General features: G+C 42.8%; 7 protein-coding genes across 10 annotated transcripts in view; 4 read left to right on the plus strand and 3 right to left on the minus strand.

The window, feature by feature from the left end:
• The window catches only part of LOC115436253 (zinc finger protein 883-like), a 445,178-nt gene that overhangs the window by 331,646 nt on the left and 99,823 nt on the right, over positions 1-13,709 (plus strand). The window lies entirely within an intron of this gene.
• The window catches only part of LOC115435234 (NACHT, LRR and PYD domains-containing protein 5-like), a 753,056-nt gene that overhangs the window by 243,662 nt on the left and 495,685 nt on the right, over positions 1-13,709 (minus strand).
• Positions 1-13,709, minus strand: part of LOC115436315 (zinc finger protein 239-like) — a 364,410-nt gene that overhangs the window by 186,075 nt on the left and 164,626 nt on the right. The window lies entirely within an intron of this gene.
• LOC115436265 (zinc finger protein 345-like) overlaps positions 1-13,709 on the minus strand; it is a 356,130-nt gene that overhangs the window by 84,824 nt on the left and 257,597 nt on the right. The gene's annotated exons all lie outside the window — the stretch shown is intronic.
• Positions 1-13,709, plus strand: part of LOC115436292 (zinc finger protein 239-like) — a 324,079-nt gene that overhangs the window by 71,283 nt on the left and 239,087 nt on the right. The window lies entirely within an intron of this gene.
• Positions 1-13,709, plus strand: part of LOC115436241 (NLR family CARD domain-containing protein 3-like) — a 1,147,354-nt gene that overhangs the window by 6,437 nt on the left and 1,127,208 nt on the right. The gene's annotated exons all lie outside the window — the stretch shown is intronic.
• The window catches only part of LOC115436242 (NLR family CARD domain-containing protein 3-like), a 329,168-nt gene that overhangs the window by 2,759 nt on the left and 312,700 nt on the right, over positions 1-13,709 (plus strand). Inside the window, exons 4-8 of the mRNA XM_030159039.1 lie at positions 2,037-2,123; positions 7,994-8,140; positions 8,822-8,891; positions 9,103-9,307; positions 9,392-10,709. Of these exons, the coding sequence (XP_030014899.1) occupies positions 2,037-2,123; positions 7,994-8,140; positions 8,822-8,891; positions 9,103-9,307; positions 9,392-10,709 (1,827 nt within the window). The remainder of the gene's footprint in view (positions 1-2,036; positions 2,124-7,993; positions 8,141-8,821; positions 8,892-9,102; positions 9,308-9,391; positions 10,710-13,709) is intronic.

The following is a 13,709-nucleotide window of genomic DNA, read 5'->3' on the forward strand; positions in this document are numbered from 1 at the left end:
ACGTTCATCTCCCAGATGAGTTCGTTCAAATCAGCTTTATCACAAATCAACGGACGCGATGTTGTTCACTTCTCATACATTCCCGTTGTGCTGTTTTCTCATACTATCTCTGCTCAGTGCATTTGTCCGTAGACTGCGGGCCTCTCTCGGCTTCAATGGGACTGAGTGGAACAGTTTTTTTCATTGCCTGAAAACTGGACGGTAATTGGATAAATGCCACGATGTTGTCCCGCCCCCGGACGCTGGACGTCTCTGGGGGTAAATGGAGCTGTGGGCGGAGCTCGGCCGGGCTGGACGCCAGAATCCCACGTGCTGATTGGAGGATCAGTCGAAAGGCCGAACCCCGTTTGATTGACAGCTATTTTGAGATCTACTCCTTCACTGACACAGTTCAGTTTAATACCGTCGCACATTCTGCTGTGAAATCAGAGAGAAACCACTACGAAATTACTCGTTCATTTCTTGCACTGTAAATAAAACACTCATTGTACTTCATTGTTTCAATTTAACATAATTTCAGCGTTTTCTTGTTTCAGTTACATAATTTAATCATTTCTTGGTCGAGTTTAATATCATTTTGTAGATAGTTAAATCAATCAAACTGTCGGCTAGGTCGTAGTGAAAGGAGCATCTCTAGTTTAAAAAGGCTGAAGTCTTACACCCACAACACACTGGGCCAAGGCAATCTAAGCAGAGAGGACACTGGTCCAGTCCCAGGAAAAAACGCCTACTTGGTACGATAAGGTCACTGACCATTTTCTTAAAAAGGAACGGAGGGCTGAATGTATGTTTAAATAACTTGACAATTTTTAAAAAAATTTTTTTTATGTAAGCTGACAATGAGCTTCCCCTATCTGAAAGATGAGCAGCCGCCACTGCTGTACAGTGTCCTTGAGTGCCAAGAAAGGCGCCTATAAATAAAATGTATTATTGTTGTCATTATTACTGTTATAATAGCACAACTGGTTTAGATTAAGGGGGCACGAGATTGATTCCCGGCACAAGTGATATTGATTTTTTTTTTATTTTTTATTTTTTTAGCCCTTAGGTTGATTTTTTTTTTTTTTTAAATTTAATGTCTTGTGATCTACCCGTACTACCTTCACCCCTGGTTTAAGTGCATTTTCCATATTATCAGTGGAACAGAGACTCTTCAGTAACATGTCTGACTTTAACAAATGAGTCATAGAAAAATGTGCATGTTTGAAGGATAGACGGTGAAATTTACAGATAAAAATACATGATAAACACATACTGTGTATTTTTATTTTGATTGAAATTAATATTCTAAAATAGTGGTGCATGTACTTTGATGTATCCTGGTGGTGATATGTAGTTATAGTGCAGCTGAAAACTGACCTGGACACTGCACCACCAAAAAATAATTTCACCAGCCGCCACTGATCAGATCTGGTCCAGATTCACCAACAGGGTTTTCAGCTCAGTCAGTCCTAATGTAGCGTTCTATGTCCGACCTAAAGTTAGTCCTGTTGAACTGTTGACATCACATCGTCTTTTTCTTTAGTCTAATACAGGGGTCACCAATCCTGGTCCTCGAGGGCTACTATCCTGCATGTTTTAGATGTATCCCTCTTCCAACCCACCTGATTCAAATGATAGGCCTATCATCAGGCTCTGCAGAAGCCTGATAATGACCGTCAGGTGTGCTGGGAGAGGGATACATCTAAAACATGCAGGATAGTAGCCCTCGAGGACCAGGATTGGTGACACCTGGTCTAATAGAAGTCAGACATAACAGGACACAAACACTTCCTGTGAACCTTTCAAAATAAAAGCTGACACTGTTTAGATTTGGTATTAAAATATTAATCTCATGTAAAACAATCAATTAAAACTGTCGGATTAATGTAACATTAAATTTCACAACATGAATTTGTTACTTATATTAAACTACACTATGTTACAGAAAGTTAGATTTCACTGTGTTATGTTTAATTCTGTAATACAATGTACAACATCAACCAGATCAATGTCAGAGTTCAGCATTAAAACCACTGTACCATCAATGTTCACAGACCTGGACCCAGCTGTGTATCCATGAAGAGTGATGACTCCATGGAACCCCCGCTGCTTTTTAAAAAAGGACATGTTTGTGAGCCTCGGTAAGTGAACATCAGTATCAGAACAGCACTGAGTGACCCTCGGTGGATGAACATACAAGGTGCAGATAAATGACTCATAGAGCTCAGTCTGAGTTTAGGTCTGAGGGTCCACTGATCTGTTTCAGCTTTAACACATTCTTATCTTAGACCTGGACCCTGAGTCAATTCAATTCACTTTTATTTGTAGAGCCCAATATCACAACAAGGTTGTCTCATACGTTTTGACAGGATTAGTTGAAAATAAATAGTCGAATAAACAGTCAGTGAAGTAAATGGAATAATGTCCTGGGCATCCCCCGTCCTTAGACCCTCCTTCTCGACAAGGAAAAACTCCAAAAACAGAGTGGAAAAAGAGAAACGCTGGGGAGAACCACAGTGAAGGAGAGATCCACTCCCATGGATGGACAGGCCATAGATGAGACCAGGACTGATGGACATCCATTTGCGGATGTAGTTCCAGTCTGTAAAGATGCAGTAGGGTGGGAGCACATGAAGAGGTCCATCTAGTCCAGGGATTAAAGTTCTCCGTCACCATGACGGATTTCCGTCAAATGGAAAAATTGAGGGGGGAAAAAAGTCTTATTGAAGTAACTTCCCCACGTGTTTCGCGGAGTCCAGTCTGTCCTGGGTCTGCTGTCCTGGGTCTGCAGGTGTTTAACACAGGCACGCCACACACAGGGGGCTGATAGGTTTAACAGTGATGATAATAAGATGACTTCTTTATTTTTATGTCGGGAGGAGAGATTGATGACTATTTATCTTTGGAAGGAAACGCTGCTCATTTTGTGCCTTAGAAACACATGGACAAGTTCAGCTTTACCGAAGTTCAGCCTCCAGAAGCTAACTTTCGTTTAGTGCTAACAAGTAGCTTTCATTATGAAAGAACCACAGCGAAAAGGGAAGAAGACAGAATTGATCTACATGTACCTTCATGTTTGGGTTCATAGCTTATCTCCTCTTGCCGGTATATGACTAGTGTGTGTGTTTGTGTTTGTGTGTATGTGCCCTTCCCGTGCGTGCGGCTGTGCGCGCCGCGGCCTTACACGGTTACACGCCCGACTGCATAAGTGCTTTATTTTGACCCGTTTAGCATCTTATTTCTATCTCTGTGGTAAAGTACGCCTCCACCTCCTCTGCTCCAAGCTCCACTGTCCCTGCAACAACCTCCACCTCTACTGCTAAAGTGAAAAGTTCTGCTAATGTGCCATGTGTCTCTGGAAAAAAAACAGAAGCGTACATCCGGAATGGCCAAGCTTGAAACTTTTGGTTTCAGTGCCAAAAAGCAGAAAAAATAAAAGATTAGTTGGTTACGGTTACATTTAGACAGACATTTTCCCCAAAATTCATGTGCTGTTGGAGTTGGAGTTATGTTTTAGGAGTTCCTAAATTGTTAAAGTTTTTCACTCATTTTTTGCAGTAAGGTTTTCTTCTAGTTATTATTTTCACTTGCTTCAAAGGTTTTCATACCCTTTAAAATTAACCAGAGAGCACCAAAATTGACCTGAAGCTTTAAAAATTTTCTGGGGGAGGACCCCCAGACCCCCCACCAGTACCACTCATGACATTTTTTCTATCCATGTTACTAATCTTCTACACCTGTACACTCTCCCATTCAGTGTGTTTTACAGTATTGCCAAATTTGACTATATAAAGTTGTACAGTATAGTAGTATTGTATTGCATCATTTTTAATAGTTGCCAGTGATTTTGACCAGAAGAAAATTTTCAGTCAGATGAAAAATTTTTGCTTTAATCCCTGATCTAGTCAGATGAGGGTGGGGGAGGTGGTCTGGGGTCACAGAACAGGACAGGGCACAGATGAGTCACCTCAGATCTCGTCGTCATTGGGCCCCAGGCGGCTATATCTGAACCAGTAGCCCCTCCCCCAGAGGGGAGTGGGGAAAAGGGACACAGGGTGAATAGTGATGAACAGACTAAGTAAACTAAATATTGTAAATTATAAGTACAGACTAAAGTGGTCCGTTGTACCAGAAACAGGTGATAGGACTCAGTGCTCTGTATTTCCTCCAGTATTATTACTCCTAGGGCAGCTTAGACTGAACTGTGGGTTCAGTCTTTTTTTAACTAGCCTGACCATAAACTTTTTCACAGAGGAATGTTTTCAGTCTGATCTTAAATGTAGAGACTGTCAGTCTTCTTCTTTAATATTAGCTGGAAGCTGATTCCATAAGACAGGAGCTTGGTAACTAAATGCTCTAGCTCCTACTGTACTTTTACGGACCCTGGGAACTACCAGTAGACCTGCATTCTAAGAGCGAAGTGTTCTGTTAGGATGGTATGGTACCAGAGCATCTGTGAGATAAGAAGGGCCCATACCATTAATGGTCTTATATTTAAGAAGGAGGATTATAAATGTAATTCTAAACTGGACTGGAAGCCACTGAAGGACTTGTAGCACAGGGCTGATGTGCTCCCATATGAGCCTCACATATGAGCGGTCATTAGGGTGGTCCTTAGTTTTAAGGTTTCATTTTTAAGTCTCTGACCCCTTGAAATGAATTTCTATCAGGAAAAAAAAATATTTTATAATTTTTGGTGGGATTATCAAAAAGGTCACAGGTAGCTCAAACAGGTTGAAATTTAAAGTGTTCATCATTTTTTGTAAAAAAATCAGTGACAGCTATCATAATAGTTTTTTAGATCTCAGAAAAGTGGAATATTTTGAAGGTGCAGTATGTAGGAATTATGTTCTAAGTAATTGTAAAATGGCCTTGACTGTCACCAGACATTAAGGAATCATGTTCATTTCAAATACTGATCTCACTGACTGCAGTAGTCCAGCCAGAATATTTGCGTTCCAAAAGCTCAGTGTCAGCCCTGAAATGATGTTTATGTTGACATTGTGTGTTTTGGTCTGAGGCTCCGCCCATCACCTGTCATCCAATCACAGAATCAGAAGCCTTTCAGCATCCAGGTTGCCAGTTCTACTGAGCTGCAGCTGGAACATTTCTGATCATAAATGTCTGACATTAATGAACCTAAAAGGCCTCTTATTATTCCCAAATACATCGTGACAAAGTGAGAAACAAAACAAGGAGATGTACAGGAGATGACTTTGAAACATGGAGACGGATGAAAGCAGAGAAGGATTTGAAGACCGACGCTGGCTCTGCCTTAGTCTGACCACCAGTAAGAGCCACTGAGAGCTGGGGTCGCGGCCTCTTCACCTGGTCCCTTTTCCTGGGGCGGGGCTGCAGTCTCTTCTCCTGGCTCCAGTGAAGAGACTGCTGGTCCAGGACTGGTGAACAGACCGGGTACCGGTGTAGGACTTGTCTCTTGCCATGGTAGTTCCTTGTAGTTCAGTGTTTTCTGTGGAAGTGACCTCTTCATTCAGCGGTGTGTAATCCGAATTTGATGTCCGTGGTTCGGTCGGGGGGGGGGGTGTTGGTAGTTTGGCATCTGTGGTTTGGTCGGGGGTGGTCTGGAAGAGGCTAGGTCAGGGGTGTCCAAACTTTTTTTAAAGAGGGCCAGATCTGATAATGTGGAGATTGCCAGGGGCCAGTGGTCCCTTCGGACGTTTTTTAAACAGTAAAAATTACATATAAAAGCGCTGTTTTACAACAATTTTATTTTCATTGTCAAAATATCCTTTTTTTAAATGGCAATGTAACCAAATCTAAGCCACTCAGGTGTGAACAAATTAAAAAAAAAAAAAAAAAAACATTTCTGCCTTCCTTTCACATCTGGAGTCAGATAACATAGAACAAACTGTGTGGAGTATCTTAAACGTCCAAGAAGTTGATAAAAATCTTAACCCCACATTCATTTTAAACATTACTTATATGAGTAATCATTACTCATATATTACTCAGTAATGCAAAGTCTGTTAACATTTAAGATGAAAACATATGACTCTTACTCTTGTCTTTCGCAAAATCATTCAGAAAGTAATATTTTGTGTCACATCTACAAGTACATAACACCAGCAGTTATAGGCAACTAACCTGGCAACTTGGTAGCCTGCCTTGGTGGTGAATTCACTGAACTCACAGGTTCACATGAAGAGTCACTGTTCTGAGTTTAAAGCAGCTTGAATTTGCTTCACTTTTTCGGAAAGCTCACTCCCTGCTAGCTTGTCGTATGCGTTAGCATGTTTTGTCTGCTCGTGTCTCTTTACATTGAATTCCTTAAACAAGGCAACAGTCTCTTGACAAATTAGGCAAACACAATCACCTCGATTTTCAGGGAAAAAAAATTGTAATTCCCATCTCTCCTGGAAGCGGCGGCCCTCACTGTCAACTTTCATTTTTGTATTAACAGGCGCCATGGTTAGAAATTAGCAAAAAGGGTTCATGACAAGGTCACAGAGCCAAATAGAGTTAGAGTAGTGCTGCCACCATGAGGTGAAAGGAGAAACTGCGTTTTGAACCTTTTATGATTCATGTACTCAGTTCAACAGTCCAAGTGGGTCATAAATAATACATTATAAAACCGAAGCTGTGGGTCGTATAAAATCTGACCGCGGGCCGTGATTGGCCCCCAGGCCGGACTTTGGACATGCCTGGGCTAGGTGGTCCCGGGGGGGCGGGGGGGGGGGGCGGAGTTGTCGGCAGTTCGGCATCTGTGGTTCGGTTGGGGGTCGGTAGTCCGGAAGGTGTGTGTGTGTGTGGGGGGGGGGTTCGGTAGTTAGGCATCTGTGGTTCGGTCAGGGGGGGAGGTTTGGTAGTTCGGTGTCTGTGGTTCAGTGTGTGTGTGTGTGCGGGGGGGGTTTGGTAGTTTGGCGTCCGCGGTTCGGTTGGGTGGGGGGTTACAGCGATCGTGCAGCTTGTAGTAAAAGTGAAACCTAATGCTCATTTCCCTTTTCCCTATCTCCTGAATCTTTGCAAACTTTCATTTGAGTGTGCAGGACATTTGTCCTGTTCTATTATGTATTCTACTTATGTAGAATAAGTCTGGTGATGATTTTTTTTGTATGAAATTTATGGTGTGGTGGCAAGGATTAGTGGAAACGCAAGTAGTAGATGCTCATGCGGGATCTGGCAACCCCTAGCCTGGGGGGAGGAGGAGGGGATACCACACTCTACAGTATTTTGAATGTGACTGCAGTACCAGTTTTGGCCACAATCCTACATACGGCAGCTTTAACTGAAAATCAGTGTCAAGTGCATTGAAATTCATGGCAAATATCTGCCATTATCTGGATCTCATACAATATAATGTTTAAAATGTCCAGTGTCTTCAAAGTTGAAGTGCAGTTTGTCAAGGACACAAGGGCACAGAGCAGGATCTGAACCGCCAACCCTTCGATTATTGGGCATCCTGCTCTACCTCCTGAGCCACAGTGACCCCAGATGTTTGGTATGAGATAAAATCAGAAATTGTTCACTCTATGAAAACTGGGTTAGTTAACAACGAACCAACTGTGCGGGCTTCAGCTGATCTCAAATCTGTCAAATCATATGTGACTATTTTATTTTTAGTGTCACAAGAAGTGAGACAGTTTAAAATTACCAGTTTGTAAAACTTTATGAGGAAGAAATAAAAGCAGCTTGGTTGAAATAACATTTTAATGATTGTGAAGCTAAAATTCAGACTCATTGAGGAACCGCTCAACAATATTTAAAATGTATGAAAGTTGGTCTGTCTGCATCTTATGTCAAATGGAACAAATTTTAGGGGTCAGAGCCAGAAAATTGTGAACTTCATTTTTTAGCTCTATTTAAGGACCACCCTAATGAGCGTCAGGTCAGAGATCACAGCAGAGTCAGAAAACATTTGACAGAGAACAGCATCTCCTTTAACATCCACACATGAAATTGGATTCTTCTGCAGTAGGATATGAATCACACTAAGACCACAGTTCAGTGTCAGAGTTCAGCACTAAAACCACTGTACCATCAATGTTCACAGTCCTGGACCTGGACCTGGACCTGGACCTGGACCTGGACCCGGACCTGGACCTGGACCCGGACCTGGACCCAGCTGTGTGTCCATGAAGAGTGCTCACTCCATGTTTCTCCCGATATGTTTTAAAACAGAGCATGTTTCAGAGACTCAGTAAGTGAACCTCAGATCTGGTCCAGATTCACCTACAGGGTTTTCAGCTCAGTCAGTCCTAACTTGGCGTTCTATGTCTGACCTAAAGTTAGTCCTGTTGAACCGTCGGTGTCACATGGTCTTTTTCTCTTCTCTTCTCTTCTCTTCTCTTCTCTTCTCTTCTCTTCTCTTCTCTTCTCTTCTCTTCTCTTCTCTTCTCTTCTCTTCTCTTCTCTTCTCTTCTCTTCTCTTCTCTTCTCTTCTCTTCTCTTCTCTTCTCTTCTCTTCTCTTCTCTTCTCTTCTCTTCTCTTCTCTTCTCTTCTTCGTCTATGGTTCAGACACTGGCATGAAACCCTGTTGTAGTGGGACCTGGTCCTGGATGATACTGGATCAGAGTCCTGGGTTGATTCATGGTCCATTGAACACTTTTGTATCATATGTTGTGAGTGCAGATGGTGAGGAGACACATTGTTAGGACAGAGCTGTTGGTTTAATCCAAATGTTGACGAGATCAACTAAACGCAGTGAGTGTGAAGCTCCAAACAGACTCAGATGTTGATTCTCAGTGGGATCAGCAGGACCAGGACACCTTTCCCACTACAGGGGGTCATGTGACTCATGTTGACATCCAAGTGTGCCCACCTGTTGGTGTCAGTGTGAACAGACATAATGTGAGCTCATTGTTGATGACTGGTCCACAGAGTGGAGCAGCAGAGCTCAGAGGTTCCCACTGGTCTACAGGATCAGATTCAGCTGGACTCCATATTTAAGGTGTGTACATATCCAACATCTTTTTTTTTTTTTTCCTCCTTCTTTTTTTTTCTCCTTTTTTTTCTCATGTCCAACATCTACTGGTCCATCTGTTCTGTCCAATCATCTCCTGCTGCTGGTTTCAGACCAGTGGACATCACTGTGTCCAACATGGACCTGAGCTTTGGTCCATGGGTGGACTTTGTGTCTTTCATCATGTTTTCTGTTCCAGATGCTGGAGGAGAACATCTGCACTTTTGTCAAGAACGAGCTGAAGAAGTTCCACAAGGTTCTGAGTCCAGATTACCCAGAATGCTTAAAGAGTCTTAAGGATGAGGATGAAGAGCAGAGGAGGAGCTCAGAGGCTTTTCTGAAGATCACACTGAACTTCCTGAGGAGGATGAAGCAGGAGGAGCTGGCTGAGCGTCTGCACCGCAGTAAGACCATTCTGTACAGATTGAACAGATGAAAATACTTGGATTTACTGTGAGACTGATGGTTTTATCTGGGTCTGCATTCAGGAAGTCAGTTTGGAGTTCATCAGCGGAAACTGAAACGTAACCTGCAGCAGAAGTTTGAGTGTGTGTTCGAGGGCATCGCTAAAGCAGGAAACCCCAAGACCCTCCTGAACCAGATCTACACAGAGCTCTACATCACAGAGGGAGGGGCTACAGAGGTCAACCAGGACCATGAGGTCAGACAGATTGAAACAGCATCCAGGAACCCACACAAACCACCAACAACCATCACATGTGAAGACATCTTTAAAACACCACCTGACAGAGATCAACCAATCAGAACAGTGCTGACAAAGGGCGTGGCCGGCATCGGGAAAACAGTGTCCACACAGAAGTTCAGTCTGGACTGGGCTGAAGACAAAGCCAACCAGGACATCCACTTCATATTTCCATTCACCTTCAGAGAGCTGAATGTGCTGAAACAGAAGAAGTTCAGCTTGGTGGAACTGGTTCATCACTTCTTCAGTGAAACCAAAGAAGCAGGAATCTGGATCTTTGAAGACCTCCAGGTAGTGTTCATCTTAGACGGTCTGGATGAGTGTCGACCTCCTCTGGACTTCAACAACACTCAGATCCTGACTGATGCTACAGAGTCCACCTCAGTGGATGTGCTGCTGATGAACCTCATCAGGGGAAACCTGCTTCCCTCTGCTCGCCTCTGGATAACCACACGACCTGCAGCAGCCAGTCAGATCCCTGCTCAGTGTGTTGACATGGTGACAGAGGTCAGAGGGTTCACTGACCCCCAGAAGGAGGAGTACTTCAGGAAGAGGTTCAGAAAAAAGAAAAAGACCAATAAAATCATCACCCACATCAAGACGTCACGAAGCGTCCACATCATGTGTCACATCCCAGTCTTCTGCTGGATCACTGCTACAGTTCTGGAGGATGTGTTGAAGACCACAAAGAGAAGACAACTGCCCAAGACCCTGACTGAGATGTACATCCACTTCCTGGTGGTTCAGGCCAAACTGAAGAATGTCAAGTATGATGGAAGATCTGAGACAGATCCACACTGGAGTCCAGAGACCAGAAAGATGATTGAGTCTCTGGGAAAATTGGCCTTTGAGCAGCTGATGAAAGGAAACCTGATCTTCTATGAATCAGACCTGACAGAGTGTGGCATCGATATCAGCTCAGCCTCAGTGTACTCAGGAGTGTTCACAGAGATCTTTATAGAGGAGAGAGGACTGTACCAGGACCAGAGGTTCTGCTTCATCCATCTGAGTGTCCAGGAGTTTCTGGCTGCTCTTCATGTCCATCAGACCTTCATCAACACTGGAGTCAATCTGCTGTCAGAAGAACAAACCACATCCCAGAGGTCTGGATCTGCACAGACACAGTTCTACCAGACCGCTGTGGACCAGGCCTTACAGAGTCCAAATGGACACCTGGACCTGTTCCTCCGCTTCCTCCTGGGTCTATCATTGCCGACCAATCACAGACTCCTACAAGGTCTGATGAAACAGACAGGAAGTAGCTTAGAGACCAATCAGTACACAGCTACGTACATCAAGTGGAAGATCAACAATAAACTGCCTGTAGAGAAAAGCATCAACCTGTTCCACTGTCTGAATGAACTGGAGGATCAATCTCTGGTGGATGACATCCAATACTACCTGAGAAATGAGGGTCTCTACAAACATGATCTGTCTCCTGCTCAGTGGTCAGCTCTGGCCTTCATGTTACTGTCATCAGATAAAGATCTGGATGAGTTTGTCCTGAACAAATACTTTGGTTCAGAGAAGGCTCTTCTGAATTTGCTGCCAGTCGTCAAAGCCTCCAACAAAGCTGTGTGAGTCCAGACAGAGTGGAGTTTATTGAATTTAGAGTCTGGTTTAGGACATTTTTATACCTTATTCATTCCTTAACAAACCACAACACTGACTCATATTAATCAACATCATAACTTGATGGAACACACATACAATCCTCTTCATGTGTATGACAGTAGGAGCACATCTGATCCAGTCCATCAAACATATGAGTTAGTTTATGGTGGACCATGGATTTAGATCCTGTTTGGTCTTCAATGCTGGTTCCAGATTATCTTTAAATAAACCTGTAAATGTACGTGTTACTGAGACCCCCAGATAAATAAAGGGGTCATAACCATAATCATAAATGAACAGCAGTGAAGGTCCATACAGTTTGTCTGAGTGTTAACAGGAAATAGTAGCTCTGTGATACATTGACTTTATAACCTGATATTTGACCAAAACCAGTGATTATCTCTAGAACTATTAGAATTGAAATGAAGTGAAGTTTAGTGAAGATCAGTTCATTCTGCTGCTGTTTTTAATAAAACAAACCAATCTGTTCTGTTTCTGCAGATTGCCTGTCTATGACCTATCAGAAATAGGCTTTGAAGGTCTGTCCTCAGTTCTCAGATCCCAGTCCTCTAGTATGAGACATCTGGTCCTCAGTACCAATGACCTGGAGGATTCAGGACTGAAGATCCTGTCAGAGGGACTAAGGAGTCCAGACTGTAAACTGGAGACTCTCAGGTCAGATAAAGTTAGAATCTGAATTCAATTATTTCTGATCTTTTGGTCCGACTGAGTTTTATTAAATCATGTTGTACTTCTTTAAATGAAGGTGTATTAGATCTAGAGCTGCACAATCAAGTCAATCTCAAGCAGCGGCAGCTCATCAATAGAAGGCGCTAGGGCGCCGCCCCACCTGTCTCACATGAAGAAGATGACGATAGGAATCACCTAAAATAATTTTACAAAAACATGAATATTTAAATGAGTAATACATGTTTTCTGTCGTTTAGTGAACAGTCAACTGACGTGTGTCCTTTTTGGGGCAAAAATCTGTGTCCAAGGCTCTGCCTTTATCATAATAGACTCTCATTATAAGTGGTGCGTGTGCAGTAGAGCCCCTCCAATACAAAAGATAGGAGAACCTCAGCCCCACCCGCAGGAGTAAACGTCACATCCCGAAAAGAATCAAGGCCTTCCTCAAAAATGGAATCAGTGAATAGGTCCGTAAGTGAAACTACTGAACCATGACTACGAGGTTGGATAGATCAGTGGATAACACAACTGGTTTGGATGCAGGAGGCATGAGATCGATTCATGCCATGAGTGATATCATTAATTTGTGGGAAAACATAATTTTGTGGTAAGTAATATTTTCTACTCTAAGTTGTTTTGTGATTACATAGTTTGCTTTGTAGTTGGACTCATTAAGGGTAGGGATGGTAATTGAGAACCGGTTCTTTTTTGAGAACCGGTTCCTAGTAGTTCGATTCCTTGGAATCGTTTGCCTGCCTGCTTAACGATTCTGCTGATCGTTTCCACCTTCGTTGTGCATGCGCGATGATGTCACACGTATGCAGCATTGTTTTGGTCAGAACGTAGCCAACATGGCGTTGAGGCAGAAACGGTCTAAAAAGATGACACCAGGTCCACTTACTTGGAACACTTGCAAAGCTTCCATGTCTTCAAAAGGGTGGAATCCCTCCAATATCCCCAAACATTTATCCACAGCATGTGATTCATTTGCAGGAATGTCACGTATTTGATAAGCTACTTAGCAGAGTCATGTGAATGTAGTGGCAGAGTGAACGCCGGGCCGGTTCTGGTTCCGGTGTGGGCAACAAACGTAACTCCTCAAATACAAGTTTCCGAAGGTAGGGGAAAAGAAATGAGGTGCACAACAACGGGAGACTAGCCGAGCCGAGTCGAACTGGTTCCGCGTAGCAGAAATGCGGCAATAGAGGAATTAGTAAAGCGTCTTTAGTTTCACTTTCACTGTACCCCCCCCAAACCGGGCCGGTGTCATCTGTTATTATTTATACATACTGTATGTTATATTTTCTGTGCAGAGATGGAAATATAAAAGACAGTTAATGCAAACACACCCGTTTGTACTCTTTTATTCCCTCACCCAATGAGAATCGATAAGAGAATCGAGAAGGAATCGGATCGATAAGCAATATCGATAATGGAATCGGAATCGTTAAATTCTTAACGATTCCCATCCCTAATTAAAGGTAGGTGTCACTTACATTTTAAAGAATGATGTACCAAACAATTTTTATGTCACTACCACTATAAAATATAGACTCATATCTTTTTCAAAAGTCTGCTCTCCCTGGCATTAAAACTACCACATCTACAACCCGTGGTTCCCCACAGGTCACAGAGTAGTCTAATATAAGACTATTATACAGAGGTTTAAAGTTGTGTAAATTATATTTGTGAGATAAACAAAGATTTATGCAACTGTTAATCCAGCTGTTCACAATTATCTAATATAAGATCATTATATTCAGTGTAGATCTATGTTCTTACTTCATATATCAGCCGAT

Source organism: Sphaeramia orbicularis, chromosome 16 (assembly GCF_902148855.1).
Source record: "Sphaeramia orbicularis chromosome 16, fSphaOr1.1, whole genome shotgun sequence".
NCBI lineage: Eukaryota > Metazoa > Chordata > Actinopteri > Kurtiformes > Apogonidae > Sphaeramia > Sphaeramia orbicularis.